Below are 15222 nucleotides of genomic sequence, written 5' to 3'. Positions count from 1 at the left end.
CAGCCCTGTCTCCCATCCCCATACCCCTGATCCAGCCCTGTCTCCCATCCCCATACCCCTGAACCAGCCCTGTCTCCCATCCCCATACCCCTGAACCAGCCCTGTCTCCCATCCCCATACCCCTGAACCAGCCCTGTCTCCCATCCCCATACCCCTGAACCAGCCCTGTCTCCCCATCCCCATACCCCTGAACCAGCCCTGTCTCCCCATCCCCATACCTCTGAACCATCCCTGTCTCCCCATCCTCATACCCCTGAACCAGCCCCGTCTCCCCATCCCCATACCCCTGAACCAGCCCTGTCTCCCATCCCCATACCCCTGATCCAGCCCTGTGTCCCATCCCCATACCCCTGAACCAGCCCTGTCTCCCATCCCCATACCCCTGAACCAGCCCTGTCTCCCATCCCCATACCCCTGAACCAGCCCTGTCTCCCATCCCCATACCCCTGAACCAGCCCTGTCTCCCATCCCCATACCCCTGATCCAGCCCTGTCTCCCATCCCCATACCCCTGAACCAGCCCTGTCTCCCATCCCCATACCCCTGAACCAGCCCTGTCTCCCATCCCCATACCCCTGAACCAGCCCTGTCTCCCATCCCCATCCCCATACCCCTGAACCAGCCCTGTCTCCCCATCCCCATACCCCTGAACCAGCCCTGTCTCCCATCCCCATACCCATGAACCAGCCCTTTCTCCCATCCCCATACCCCTGAACCAGCCCTGTCTCCCATCCCCATACCCCTGAACCAGCCCTGTCTCCCCATCCCCATACCCCTGAACCAGCCCTGTCTCCCATCCCCATACCCCAGAACCATCCCTGTCTCCCATCCCCATCCCCATACCCCTGAACCAGCCCTGTCTCCCCATCCCCATACCCCTGAACCAGCCCTGTCTCCCATCCCCATACCCCTGAACCAGCCCTGTCTCCCCATCCCCATACCCCTGAACCAGCCCTGTCTCCCCATCCCCATACCCCTGAACCAGCCCTGTCTCCCCATCCTCATACCCCTGAACCAGCACTGTCTCCCCATCGCCATACCCCTGAACCAGCCCTGTCTCCCATCCCCATACCCCTGAACCAGCCCTGTCTCCCATCCCCATACCCCTGAACCAGCCCTGTCTCCCATCCCCATACCCCTGAACCAGCCCTGTCTCCCCATCCCCATACCCCTGAACCAGCCCTGTCTCCCCATCCCCATACCCCTGAACCAGCCCTGTCTCCCATCCCCATACCCCTGAACCAGCCCTGTCTCCCATCCCCATCCCCCTTAACCAGCCCTGTCTCCCATCCCCATCCCCATACCCCTGAACCAGCCCTGTCTCCCCATCCCCATACCCCTGAACCAGCCCTGTCTCCCATCCCCATACCCCTGAACCAGCCCTGTCTCCCATCCCCATACCCCTGAACCGGCCCTGTCTCCCTTCCCCATACCCCTGATACCCCTGAACCAGCCCTGTCTCCCATCCCCATACCCCTGAACCAGCCCTGTCTCCCATCCCCATACCCCTGAACCAGCCCTGTCTCCCATCCCCATACCCCTGAACCAGCCCTGTCTCCCATCCCCATACCCATGAACCAGCCCTGTCTCCCATCCCCATACCCCTGAACCGGCCCTGTCTCCCTTCCCCATACCCCTGAACCAGCCCTGTCTCCCATCCCCATACCCCTGAACCAGCCCTGTCTCCCATCCCCATACCCCTGAACCAGCCCTGTCTCCCCATCCCCATACCCCTGAACCAGCCCTGTCTCCCATCCCCATACCCCTGAACCAGCCCTGTCTCCCCATCGCCATACCCCTGAACCAGCCCTGTCTCCCATCCCCATACCCCTGAACCAGCCCTGTCTCCCCAGCCCCATACCCCGGAACCAGCCCTGTCTCCCATCCCCATACCCCTGAACCAGCCCTGTCTCCCCATCCCCATACCCCTGAACCAGCCCTGTCTCCCATCCCCATACCCCTGAACCAGCCCTGTCTCCCATCCCCATACCCCTGAACCAGCCCTGTCTCCCATCCCCATACCCCTGAACCAGCCCTGTCTCCCCATCCCCATACCCCTGAACCAGCCCTGTCTCCCATCCCCATACCCCTGAACCAGCCCTACTCCCAACTGAAGAAGGAGGTGAGCAGCATTGTGTTGAATGACATGTCAGTTGGCATAATTGCAGGTACTGCAATACATTGAGGACAGGAATGTGATTCTCCAGTCAGGAAAAATCTCCCTTGACACAAAGCCAGCCAATATCAGAGCCTTAAAGGAAGAGGCTCTTAGAGATGGATGGGAGTCTCTCCTGTCTGAGGCAACACTGATTTCTCCCCAAATGGATGTTGCACCTCAATTTAGCAAGGAACACAGCCGCCAGAGGAAATGGAAGAGATTCCAAATCAAATCAAATGTCTTTGTCACATACACATGGTTAGTAGATGTTAATGTGAGTGTAGTGAAATGCTTGTGCTTCTAGTTCCGACAATGCAGTAATAACCAACGAGTAATCTAACCTAACAATTCCAAAACTACTACCTTATACACACAAGTGTAAAGGGATAAAGAATATGTACGTAAAGATATATGAATGAGTGATGGTACAGAACGGCATAGGCAAGATGCAGTAGATGGTATCGAGTACAGTATATACATATGAGATGAGTAATGTAGGCTATGTAAACAAAGTGGCATAGTTTAAAGTGGCTAGTGATACATGTATTACATAAAGATGCAGTAGATGATATAGAGTACAGTATATACGTATACATTTACTTCCGGCGCCGACAGAGATGGCCGCCTCGCTTCGTGTTCCTAGGAAACTATGCAGTTTTTTGTTTTTTTACGTGTTATTTCTTACATTAGTACCCCAGGTCATCTTAGGTTTCATTACATACAGTCGAGAAGAACTACTGAATATAAGATCAGCATCAACTCACCATCAGTACGACCAAGAATATGTTTTTCGCGACGCGGATCCTGTGTTCTGCCTTACAAACAGGACAACGGAGTGGATCCTATGCAGCGACCCAAAAAAACGACTCCGAAAGAGAGGGAAACGAGGCGGTCTTCTGGTCAGACTCCGGAGACGGGCACAGCGCGCACCACTACCTAGCATTCTTCTTGCCAATGTCCAGTCTCTTGACAACAAGGTTGATGAAATCCGAGCAAGGGTAGCATTCCAGAGGGACATCAGAGACTGTAACGTTCTTTGCTTCACGGAAACGTGGCTTACTGGAGAGACGCAATCCGAAGCGGTGCAGCCAACAGGTTTCTCCACGCATCGCGCAGACAGGAAAAAACATCTTTCTGGTAAAAAGAGGGGCGGGGGCGTATGCCTTATGACTAACGTGACATGGTGCGATGAAAGAAACATACAGGAACTCAAATCCTTCTGTTCACCTGATTTAGAATTCCTCACAATCAAATGTAGACCGCATTATCTACCAAGAGAATTCTCTTCGATTATAATCACAGCCGTATATATCCCCCCCCAAGCAGACACATCGATGGCTCTGAACGAACTTTATTTAACTCTCTGCAAACTGGAAACAATTTATCCGGAGGCTGCATTCATTGTAGCTGGGGGTTTTAACAAGGCTAATCTGAAAACAAGACTCCCCAAATTTTATCAGCATATCGATTGCGCAACCAGGGGAGGAAAGACCTTGGACCATTGTTACTCTAACTTCCGCGACGCATATAAGGCCCTGCCCCGCCCCCCTTTCGGAAAAGCTGACCACGACTCCATTTTGTTGATCCCTGCCTACAGACAGAAACTAAAACAAGAGGCTCCCACGCTGAGGTCTGTCCAACGCTGGTCCGACCAAGCTGACTCCACACTCCAAGACTGCTTCCATCACGTGGACTGGGAGATGTTTCGTATTGCGTCAGATAACAACATTGACGAATACGCTGATTCGGTGAGCGAGTTCATTAGAACGTGCGTTGAAGATGTCGTTCCCATAGCAACGATTAAAACATTCCCTAACCAGAAACCGTGGATTGATGGCAGCATTCGTGTGAAACTGAAAGCGCGAACCACTGCTTTTAATCAGGGCAAGGTGTCTGGTAACATGACCGAATACAAACAGTGCAGCTATTCCCTCCGCAAGGCTATCAAACAAGCTAAGCGCCAGTACAGAGACAAAGTAGAATCTCAATTCAACGGCTCAGACACAAGAGGCATGTGGCAGGGTCTACAGTCAATCACGGACTACAGGAAGAAACCCAGCCCAGTCACGGACCAGGATGTCTTGCTCCCAGGCAGACTAAATAACTTTTTTGCCCGCTTTGAGGACAATACAGTGCCACTGACACGGCCTGCAACGAAAACATGCGGTCTCTCCTTCACTGCAGCCGAGGTGAGTAAGACATTTAAACGTGTTAACCCTCGCAAGGCTGCAGGCCCAGATGGCATCCCCAGCCGCGCCCTCAGAGCATGCGCAGACCAGCTGGCCGGTGTGTTTACGGACATATTCAATCAATCCCTATACCAGTCTGCTGTTCCCACATGCTTCAAGAGGGCCACCATTGTTCCTGTTCCCAAGAAAGCTAAGGTAACTGAGCTAAATGACTACCGCCCCGTAGCACTCACATCCGTCATCATGAAGTGCTTTGAGAGACTAGTCAAGGACCATATCACCTCCACCCTACCTGACACCCTAGACCCACTCCAATTTGCTTACCGCCCAAATAGGTCCACAGACGATGCAATCTCAACCACACTGCACACTGCCCTAACCCATCTGGACAAGAGGAATACCTATGTGAGAATGCTGTTCATCGACTACAGCTCGGCATTCAACACCATAGTACCCTCCAAGCTCGTCATCAAGCTCGAGACCCTGGGTCTCGACCCCGCCCTGTGCAACTGGGTACTGGACTTCCTGACGGGCCGCCCCCAGGTGGTGAGGGTAGGCAACAACATCTCCTCCCCGCTGATCCTCAACACTGGGGCCCCACAAGGTTGCGTTCTGAGCCCTCTCCTGTACTCCCTGTTCACCCACGACTGCGTGGCCACGCACGCCTCCAACTCAATCATCAAGTTTGCGGACGACACAACAGTGGTAGGCTTGATTACCAACAACGATGAGACGGCCTACAGGGAGGAGGTGAGGGCCCTCGGAGTGTGGTGTCAGGAAAACAACCTCACACTCAACGTCAACAAAACTAAGGAGATGATTGTGGACTTCAGGAAACAGCAGAGGGAACACCCCCCTATCCACATCGATGGAACAGTAGTGGAGAGGGTAGCAAGTTTTAAGTTCCTCGGCATACACATCACAGACAAACTGAATTGGTCCACTCACACAGACAGCATCGTGAAGAAGGCGCAGCAGCGCCTCTTCAACCTCAGGAGGCTGAAGAAATTCGGCTTGTCACCAAAAGCACTCACAAACTTCTACAGATGCACAATCGAGAGCATCCTGGCGGGCTGTATCACCGCCTGGTATGGCAACTGCACCGCCCTCAACCGTAAGGCTCTCCAGAGGGTAGTGAGGTCTGCACAACGCATCACCGGGGGCAAACTACCTGCCCTCCAGGACACCTACACCACCCGATGTCACAGGAAGGCCATAAAGATCATCAAGGACATCAACCACCCGAGCCACTGCCTGTTCACCCCGCTATCATCCAGAAGGCGAGGTCAGTACAGGTGCATCAAAGCTGGGACCGAGAGACTGAAAAACAGCTTCTATCTCAAGGCCATCAGACTGTTAAACAGCCACCACTAACACTGAGTGGCTGCTGCCAACACACTGACACTGACTCAACTCCAGCCACTTTAATAATGGGAATTGATGGGAAATGATGTAAATATATCACTAGCCACTTTAAACAATGCTACCTTATATAAATGTTACTTACCCTACATTATTCATCTCATACGCATACGTATATACTGTACTCTATATCATCGACGGTATCCTTATGTAATACATGTATCACTAGCCACTTTATACTATACTATGCCACTTTGTTTACATACTCATCTCATTTGTACATACTGTACCCGACACCATCTACTGTATCTTGCCTATGCTGCTCTGTACCATCACTCATTCATATATCCTTATGTACATATTCTTTATCCCCTTACACTGTGTACAAGACAGTAGTTTTGGAATTGTTAGTTAGATTACTTGTTATTACTGCATTGTCGGAACTAGAAGCACAAGCATTTCGCTACACTCGCATTAACATCTGCTAACCATGTGTGTATGTGACAAATAAAATTTGATTTGATTTGATTTGACATATGAGATGAATAATGTAGGGTATGTAAACATTATATTAGGTAGCATTGTTTAAAGTGGCTAGTGATATATTTTACATCATTTCCCATCAATTCCCATTATTAAAGTGGCTGGAGTTGAGTCGGTGTGTTGGCAGCAGCCACTCAATGTTAGTGGTGGCTGTTTAACAGTCTGATGGCCTTGAGATAGAAGCTGTTTTTCAGTCTCTCGGTCCCTGCTTTAATGCACCTGTACTGACCTCGCCTTCTGGATGATAGCAGGGTGAACAGGCAGTGGCTCGGGTGGTTGTTGTCCTTGATGATCTTTATGGCCTTCCTGTGACATCGGGTGTTGTAGGTGTCCTGGAGGGCAGGTAGTTTGCCCCCGGTGATGCGTTGTGCAGACCTCACTACCCTCTGGAGAGCCTTACGGTTGTGGGCGGTGCAGTTGCCGTACCAGGCGGTGATACAGCCCGCCAGGATGCTCTCGATTGTGCATCTGTAGAAGTTTGTGAGTGCTTTTGGTGACAAGCCAAATTTCTTCAGCCTCCTGAGGTTGAAGAGGTGCTGCTGCGCCTTCTTCACGACGCTGTCTGTGTGGGTGGACCAATTCAGTTTGTCTGTGATGTGTATGCCGAGGAACTTAAAACTTACTACCCTCTCCACTACTACTACTATCCCATCGATGTGGATAGGGGGGTGCTCCCTCTGCTGTTTCCTGAAGTCCACAATCATGATGAGACCTCTCAAGAGGAGACAGCTCAGGACAGTGCAGCAAAGGTGTTTCGGAACAGTGTTTTTTACTGCTATAGACAACATCATAAGTGACTTGGACACTAGGTTTCACACCACTGCAAAAATTGTAGAATAATTTTCTAATGTTCCTAAAGTTGGTCAGATTAGTGAGGATCAAGTCCCTTCTGTGTGCCAACCACTGATCATGACGTATTCCAGAGATCTGACACCTGAGTTTCAACATGAAGTAAGACACCTGAACACTGTATATGCTGCCACTCCCCCCTAACTTGTCCCCTCTTTGTCTCCTGACACCTGAACACTGTATATGCTGCCACTCCCCCCCTAACTTGTCCCCTCTTTGTCCCCTGACACCTGAACACTGTATATTCTGCCACTTGTCCCCTCTTTGTCTCCTGACACCTGAACACTGTATATGCTGCCACTTGTTCCCTCTTTGTCTCCTGACACCTGAACACTGTATATGCTGCCACTTGTTCCCTCTTGGTCTCCTGACACCTGAACACTGTAAATGCTGCCACTTCCCCCCCTAACTTGTTCCCTCTTTGTTTCCTGAATGCAATTGGTAAAATGCAGCTGAAAAAGCATTTTTGGAGAAGTGTGCATTGCTTTACGTATATTTTGCACACTGCCTGTGACTGTTGCTGGTGACGAGAGAGCTTTCAGTAAGCTAAAACTGATTTAAAGAACTATTTGAGGTCCACTATGTCCCAGGACAGGCTTTGCAGTCTTGCCATGCTGTCCATTGAAAGTCAGTTAGCTAGACTTGATCAGTGACTTTGCCAGCAAGAAGGCTGGGCGCTGGGCTCTTGGTGAGTAAGGCTGAGCAAGGGCCAGTGATAACTGTTAAATGGTATGGCTGTGGATATTGGATCACTACATCACTACACTACATGATGTTCACAGGCTGAGAACAAGACTGAGAACAGACAGAGAACAAGATGTATCTCAAAGTAATGGCTGGATTACCATCAAATTTGTTGTGCACAATCAAGACCCCAAGTGGAAGAAACCTATTGATTTGGTGACCCCTTGACCTTTCCTGTAGCACCAACATCAGGCCTTTCCATTTTCCATTTCCACTTTTCCAGCTGCTTATTTTCTAGTTGGTCTGTATACTTAGTTCACAAATCTGCTGCTGATTTGATTATTTTGTTTGTTGTATCATTCTATAGATGATCATGTTCCTTTATTTTAATTGAAGAGGTTAATGTGTATTGAAGTTATATTTATTTTAAGTTATTCATTCATGTTAAGATAATTTTCCATTCAAGAATATTACCATTAAAATGACATTTAGACTGTAAAAGATTACCTTTAACACATTTCTTATAGAGGGGATCAGTCTTGCATCAATAGTGAATTCCACTGTATGCAGAATGTTGCCAGCATGTCTGCACAGTGTTATATTTTCACAGTTCACTGTCAGTAAATATCAGACAGTAAATATTGGACTACAAGAGAGTTGCAAGCCTGCAAAGGTAGAGTTATTTAAGGCTTTAAATGGGTCGATTGGGTTCTGGAGGTGTGTGGTTACAGCAAATGTGCAGGGTTGGTGTGGCCTGTGGTGGTGGGGCCCAATGTGATATACTTTCATGGGGCCCAAAATCCCTGGCGGCGCCCCTGCACACACACACACACACACACACACACACACACACACACACACACACACACACACACACACACACACACACACACACACACACACAGCACAGACACAGACACAAACACAGACACAAACACACACACAGGCACACACACATGCACAGACACAAACACATGTTGTTTTGCACACAGCTGGCACACTGTATTTATGCTGAGAACAACATGTAAAAACATACTCTTAAGCATGCTAATAAAACGTGCATGGATTATGTGAGACTGTACTTTACTGTAGTTAATGAACCACTTAATGAACCTGGCACAGGAGAAGACGGGTGGGCTGAGTACAGGGGGTATGGAGTTCAAAGTGAACTAATCTCATCGGCTTTTTCTCACCATATTCTGACTGTAAAACTCTGAGATAATCATAGTTTGGGAATGTGTAGGACCTGATAGGTTTTAATGAAATGTAACATAACAGAAGTTAGATAGAGATACACTATATGTACAAAATTATGTGGACACCCCTTCAAATTAGTGCATTTAGCTATTTCAGCCACACCCGTTGCTGACAGGTGTATAAAATCAAGCACACCGCATGCAATCTCCATAGACAAACATTGGCAGTAGAACGGCCTTACTGAAGAGATCAGTGGCTTTCAGCATGGCACCTTTCCAACAAGTCAGTTTGTCAAATTTCTGGTCTGCTAGAGCTGCCCCGGTCAACCGAACGGGACCATCTAGTGCTAAAAATGGTCTGTCCTGGGTTTCCATGGCCGAGCAGCCGCACACAAGCCTAAGATCACCATGCGCAATGGGTTTGGCGGAAGCCAGGAGAACGCTACCTGCCCAATACATAGTGCCAACTGTAAAGTTTGGTTAAGGAGGAATAGTGGTCTGGGGCTGTTTTTTAGGGTTTGGGCTATGCCCCTTCGATCCAGTGAAAGAAAATCTTAACGCAACAGCACACAATGACATTCTAGATTCTGTGTTTCCAACCTTGTGGCAACAGTTTGGGGAATGCCCTTTCCTGTTTTAGCACGACAATGCCCCACGACAAAGTGAGGGCCATACAGAAATGGTTTGTCGAGATCGGTTCCGGAAGAACTTGACTGGCCTGCACAGAGCCCTGACCTCAACCCCATCGAACACCTTTGGGATGAATTGGAATGCCGACTGCGAGCCAGGCCTAATCGCCCAACAGTGCCCGACTTCACTAATGCTCTTATGGCTGAATGGAAGCAAGTCCCCGCAGCAATGTTCCAACATCTAGTGGAAAGCCTCCCCAAAAGAGCGGCGGCTGTTATAGCAGCAAAGGGGGGACCAGCGCCATATTAATGCACATGATTTTGGAATGAGATGTTTGACGAGCAGGTGTCCACATACTTTTGGTCATGTAGTGTAGTTTGTCATAAGAAGGTGACAGTAGTTGTATTCCTTGACTGTCTGTGGTGTAACTCCTTCCAAACCCACCTACCAAGAGGTGCTGACTGATGTGGAGGAGAGGAGCCACAAAAGGCAACAGGAATACAACACGTAAAATACACACACAGAAATACAACACAAGCAAGGCATAGATAGCTTCCCCAATAATATTACATGACCATTACAGTATAACATGTCTGACAGCTCTCCTCTACTCCCTATCCATCCCTGTAGGTTCTGCCAGCAGACGAAACAGGAGATAGCTGACATCCACAGAGATCGACTGATCCATAACATGAAACTCAACAGGTAGGAAACTAACACATTGTCCTCACTGATGTTTTAGTCACTTTGACAAATATGGATTTAGAACTGAACTGCCGCTTGAACCTTTCCTGTGTTTCCTTTTCTTGTGTGTCCAGGATGAAGAAAGAGATTTTCAGTGACCGCATGGAGGTGAAGATCGCCAGCGAGGGAATCATGAATAAATGGGTAGCTGAACTCTCCACTGCATAGTTATATAATATCTGTACTCTAACCAACTTTTGTCACATAAATTAAACTACAAGGATTTGGAGAACACAAACAGTACAGACTCTACCTGATACAGAGCCTTTTGTCTGTCTGTGTGTGTTCAGAACCACCCCCCGTACCGCCAGCGTCTGCAGAAGGGAGAGGGGAAAGAGAGGAAAGAGGAGTCAGAGGAGGCGAAGAATACAAACCAACCTTCTGTTTCTCCAGAGAACCGAAAGACAGCTGGACAATGACACTGCAACTTTCAGCACAGTGTCTCTCTCTCCCTCTCTCTCTCTCTTTCTCTTTATGCCACTCAGATCTACAGAACATGATGTCAGTGTTTTGTGCTACATTAATATATATTTGACATTTGTTTTCATTGAAATTCACCCAGATGATTTAAATGCCAATCTTCACACTTCACCATTCACCAGTCACACTGTGATTATTTCCCTTCAGTCTGTTCTCCCTTTCTCAGACGCTGACTTGAAACAGTGTGTGTGTGTGTGTCGGGCCAGAGCAGGGCTAGTGTGTTTTACAAGTCATGAAGGCTCAGAAACATCACAGAAACATATTACCTCTCAGAGACTCACAGCACACCAGAGGAGAGGGTGTGTGTGTGTGTGTGTGTGTGTGTGCGTGTGTGTGTGTGTGTGTGTGTGTGTGTGTGTGTGTGTGTGTGTGTTTGTGTGTGATGTGGTGTGTGTGGTGTGTGTGTGTGTGTGTTTGTGTGTGGTGTGGTGTGGTGTGTGTGTGTGTGTGTGTGTGTGTGTTTGTGTGTGATGTGGTGTGTGTGGTGTGGTGTGTGTGTGTGTGTGTGTGTGTGTGTGTGTGTGTGTGTTTGTGTGTGTGTGGTGTGTGTGTGGTGTGTGTGTGTGGTGTGTGTGGTGTGTGTGTGTGTGTGTGTGTGTGTGTGTGTGTGTGTGTTTGTGTGTGTGTGTGTGTGTGTGGTGTGTGTGTGTGGTGTGTGTGTGTGTGTGTGTGTTTGTGTGTGATGTGGTGTGTGTGGTGTGTGTGTGTGTGTGTGTGTGTGTGTGTGTGTGTGTGTGTGTGTGTGTGTGTGTGTGTGTGTGTGTGTTTGTGTGTGGTGTGGTGTGTGTGGTGTGTGTGTGTGTGTGTGTGTTTGTGTGTGGTGTGGTGTGTGTGGTGTGTGTGTGTGTGTGTGTGTGTGGTGTGGTGTGTGTGGTGTGTGTGTGTGTGTTTGTGTGTTTGTGTGTGGTGTGGTGTGTGTGGTGTGTGTGTGTGTGTGTGTGTGTGTGTGTGTGTGTGTGTGTGGTGTGTGTGTGGTGTGGTGTGTGTGGTGTGTGTGGTGTGGTGTGTGTGTGTGTGGTGTGGTGTGTGTGGTGTGTGTGTGTGTGTGTGTGTTTGTGTGTGGTGTGTGTGGTGTGTGTGGTGTGTGTGTGGTGTGGTGTGTGTGGTGTGGTTTGTGTGGTGTGTGTGTGTGTGTGTGTGTTTGTGTGTGGTGTGTGTGGTGTGTGTGTGTGTGTGTGTGTGGTGTGGTGTGTGTGTGTGCCAGAAGAAGAAAACAAATCTACAGTAAAATTAATGATACATACAGCAAACAAAAAAAGTTATAAAACAATACAATGCTAGAGCTTGGGTCTATAAGGTTCTATCTGCAAAAAGATAATTCTGAGAACTGGCTTTAAAGTTCCGAACCCTCATTGGTTTGAATAATGTCAGCAATTTTGATATTGTATTATTTTGAACTTAACAGCATGAAATGGAGGTATTTAATGTTCTATACCGGTAGAGAACATTGAACAGAACAAGGCTATGTTAATAACTACATTCAGACTAAAATGCAGATAGAATCTTCTAGTCTCAACAATGACTTGTGAAAAGTATTTTTTGAGAATTTGAGTTCTTTCCACGTTCATCTCTTTCCTGGTTCTGAGAAGCTATGACATTCTCCCCTGGTTCTGACAAGCTATGACATTCTCCTCTGGTTCTGACAAGATGTGACATTCTCCTCTGGTTCTGAGAAGCTGTGACATTCTCTGGTTCTGAGAAGCTGTGACATTCACCTCTGGTTCTGAGAAGCTGTGACATTCTCAGGTTCTGAGAAGCTATGACATTCTCCTCTGGTTCTGAGAAGCTGTGACATTCTCTGGTTCTGAGAAGCTGTGACATTCTCATCTGGTTCTGAGAAGCTATGACATTCTCCTCTGGTTCTGAGAAGCTGTGACATTATCTGGTTCTGAGAAGCTGTGACATTCTCCTCTGGTTCTGAGAAGCTGTGACATTCTCCTCTGGTTCTGAGAAGCAGTGACATTTTCCTCTGGTTCTGAGAAGCTATGACATTCTCCTCTGGTTCTCAGAAGCTGTGACATTCTCCTCTGGTTCTGAGAAGCTGTGACATTCTCCTCTGGTTCTGAGAAGCTGTGACATTCTCCTCTGGTTCTGAGAAGCTGTGACATTCTCTGGTTCTGAGAAGCTGTGACATTCTCCTCTGGTTCTGAGAAGCTGTGACAGTCTCCTCTGGTTCTGAGAAGCTGTGACATTCTCCTCTGGTTCTGAGAAGCTGTGACATTCTCTGGTTCTGAGAAGCTGTGACATTCTCTGGTTCTGAGAAGCTGTGACATTCTCCTCTGGTTCTCACCATGTGATGTGTTGACTTCCCCGTCAATAACTGTGCTTTGTCAGAAGTTTATACTCCCCAGTGTTTCTGTTTTAGGATCCCTAGAAAACACACACACACGCACACGCACACACACACACATACACACACACACCTCAGAAGTCCTTTGACCGACAAACAATTATCAAAACTATGGAGCAAAACAAGAAGTTTACATCATCTGCTTTCAACTTCGCAGCCCAAACCACCCACACACGCACATGCACACACACAGCCCAAACCACCCACACACACACACACACACAGCCCAAACCACCCACACACACAGCCCAAACCACCCACACACACAGCCCAAACCACCCACACACAGCCCAAACCACCCACACACACAGCCCAAACCACCCACACACAGCCCAAACCACCCACACAGCCCAAACCACCCACACACACACACACACACACAGCCCAAACCACCCACACAGCCCAAACCACCCACACACACACACACACACACAGCCCAAACCACCCACACACACACACAGCCCAAACCACCCTGGTATTTAAATGTTGATTTGAGTAATCTCTAACATCCTCCTGTTGATAAACATAGTTATGATTGATGAGCAATATTCTGGCTGCCTGATGGACTGGTTTGGCTGTGTGTGTGTGTGTGTGTGTGTGTGTGTGTGTGTGTGTGTGTGTGTGTGTGTGTGTGTGTGTGTGTGTGTGTGTGTGTGTGTGTGTGTGTGTGTGTGTATGTGTATGTTCTTCCCTACTGGAGAGAGGGTGATAGCGTGTAAAACTGCACTGGACCCCCCCCCCCCTTCCCCTTTGCCCTCCTTCCTCCCTCACCTGGCCTCAGAGTGTGGGTGTCTGTTTGGATTCGAGGTTAGACCCTCTAAGTGTTTCATTAAAACAGTTCTCAGAACTGAAACGTCCAGCCTACCTGAGAGAGGGGAAGATATGTCAGAGAGTAGAGGTGTACGTGTGAGACAGAGAGAGAGAGAGAGAGAGAGAGGGAGGACAGATCTGAGTTTAGAAAGGATTCTGTGGAGGTAGAGGCACGCGAGGAGCCTGTCTGCAGGCCAGAGGAAATAACTTTAGTAATCGATTGCGTCCCTCACCTGTTTCATAAGGCAAGGTGTGTGATTGTGTGTTTTATACAAGACTAGGTGTGTCACTGTCATCAGAACAACAAAAGCGTCGAACCACATGGATAAACAACATGAAACGTGCTGTATAGAATTAGTTACATGAGCACAACAACTCAACAACACAGTCATGGCAGTAACAACATCTATACTCATACAACAACTCAACAACACAGTCATGGCAGTAACAACATCTATACTCATACAACAACTCAACAACACAGTCATGGCAGTAACAACATCTATACTCATACAACTCAACAACACAGTCATGGCAGTAACAACATCTATACTCATACAACTCAACAACATTGAGATTCAGCAAATAAAGATTACGTCTCAGTTTCCATGAATTACAAATAAATAGTAAAAAATGATGTTTATTGCAAAAAGAGCTCTCAAATATGAAAGTGATTTTAATTTCAGCCATTGAACTATTAATTAGAATGTTAGAGCGGGTCGCAGGCAGTCGGCCCTCTATAATTATCAGTATGGGCCCCAATGGGTCCTGGTCTACAGTAGTGCACTATGTAGGGGAATAGGGGGCCATTTGGAACACAGTTTTCTCAGCATGCTTTTCCCATTACGGCCCCAGCAGACATTCTCACCACCAGAAGATGCCAGCTGGAGAGATGAAAACACTGTAAACAGATATGAGCAAATGGAGGAATAGCATGCTTCTCCCAACTCCTCCCCACAGTGTGTGTGTGTGTGTGTGTGTGTGTGTGTGTGTGTGTGTGTGTGTGTGTGTGTGTGTGTGTGTGTGTGTGTGTGTGTGTGTGTTCATGACGTGTCATTTTGTAAGGGGCCATTGCTCAATGTGCTTCCTCTCAGTCCATATCTGGAGTTGCGTGAGAGGTTTCCATATCTCACACAGTCTTGTAAATCACAGGCGAACAGTAGTAACTCAGGGAACCAACCCCAAACACGCCTGGATACAATTACCACTGACTGGCTGAGCCAAGGCT

The 15222-nt window shown here is 48.3% G+C and overlaps 1 protein-coding gene across 1 annotated transcript in view; it reads left to right on the top strand.

Moving 5' to 3' along the window:
• Nucleotides 1-10773, top strand: part of LOC139403862 (protein FAM227B-like) — a 16653-nt gene extending 5880 nt beyond the window's left edge. The window contains exons 4-7 of the mRNA XM_071147028.1: nt 10040-10117; nt 10241-10315; nt 10429-10498; nt 10645-10773. Of these exons, the coding sequence (XP_071003129.1) occupies nt 10040-10117; nt 10241-10315; nt 10429-10498; nt 10645-10773 (352 nt within the window). The remainder of the gene's footprint in view (nt 1-10039; nt 10118-10240; nt 10316-10428; nt 10499-10644) is intronic.
• Nucleotides 10774-15222: the final 4449 nt, after the last annotated feature.

The sequence above is a fragment of the Oncorhynchus clarkii genome, unplaced genomic scaffold (assembly GCF_045791955.1).
Source record: "Oncorhynchus clarkii lewisi isolate Uvic-CL-2024 unplaced genomic scaffold, UVic_Ocla_1.0 unplaced_contig_3708_pilon_pilon, whole genome shotgun sequence".
NCBI classification, from domain to species: domain Eukaryota; kingdom Metazoa; phylum Chordata; class Actinopteri; order Salmoniformes; family Salmonidae; genus Oncorhynchus; species Oncorhynchus clarkii.
This window is presented reverse-complemented; position numbering and strand designations above follow the sequence as displayed.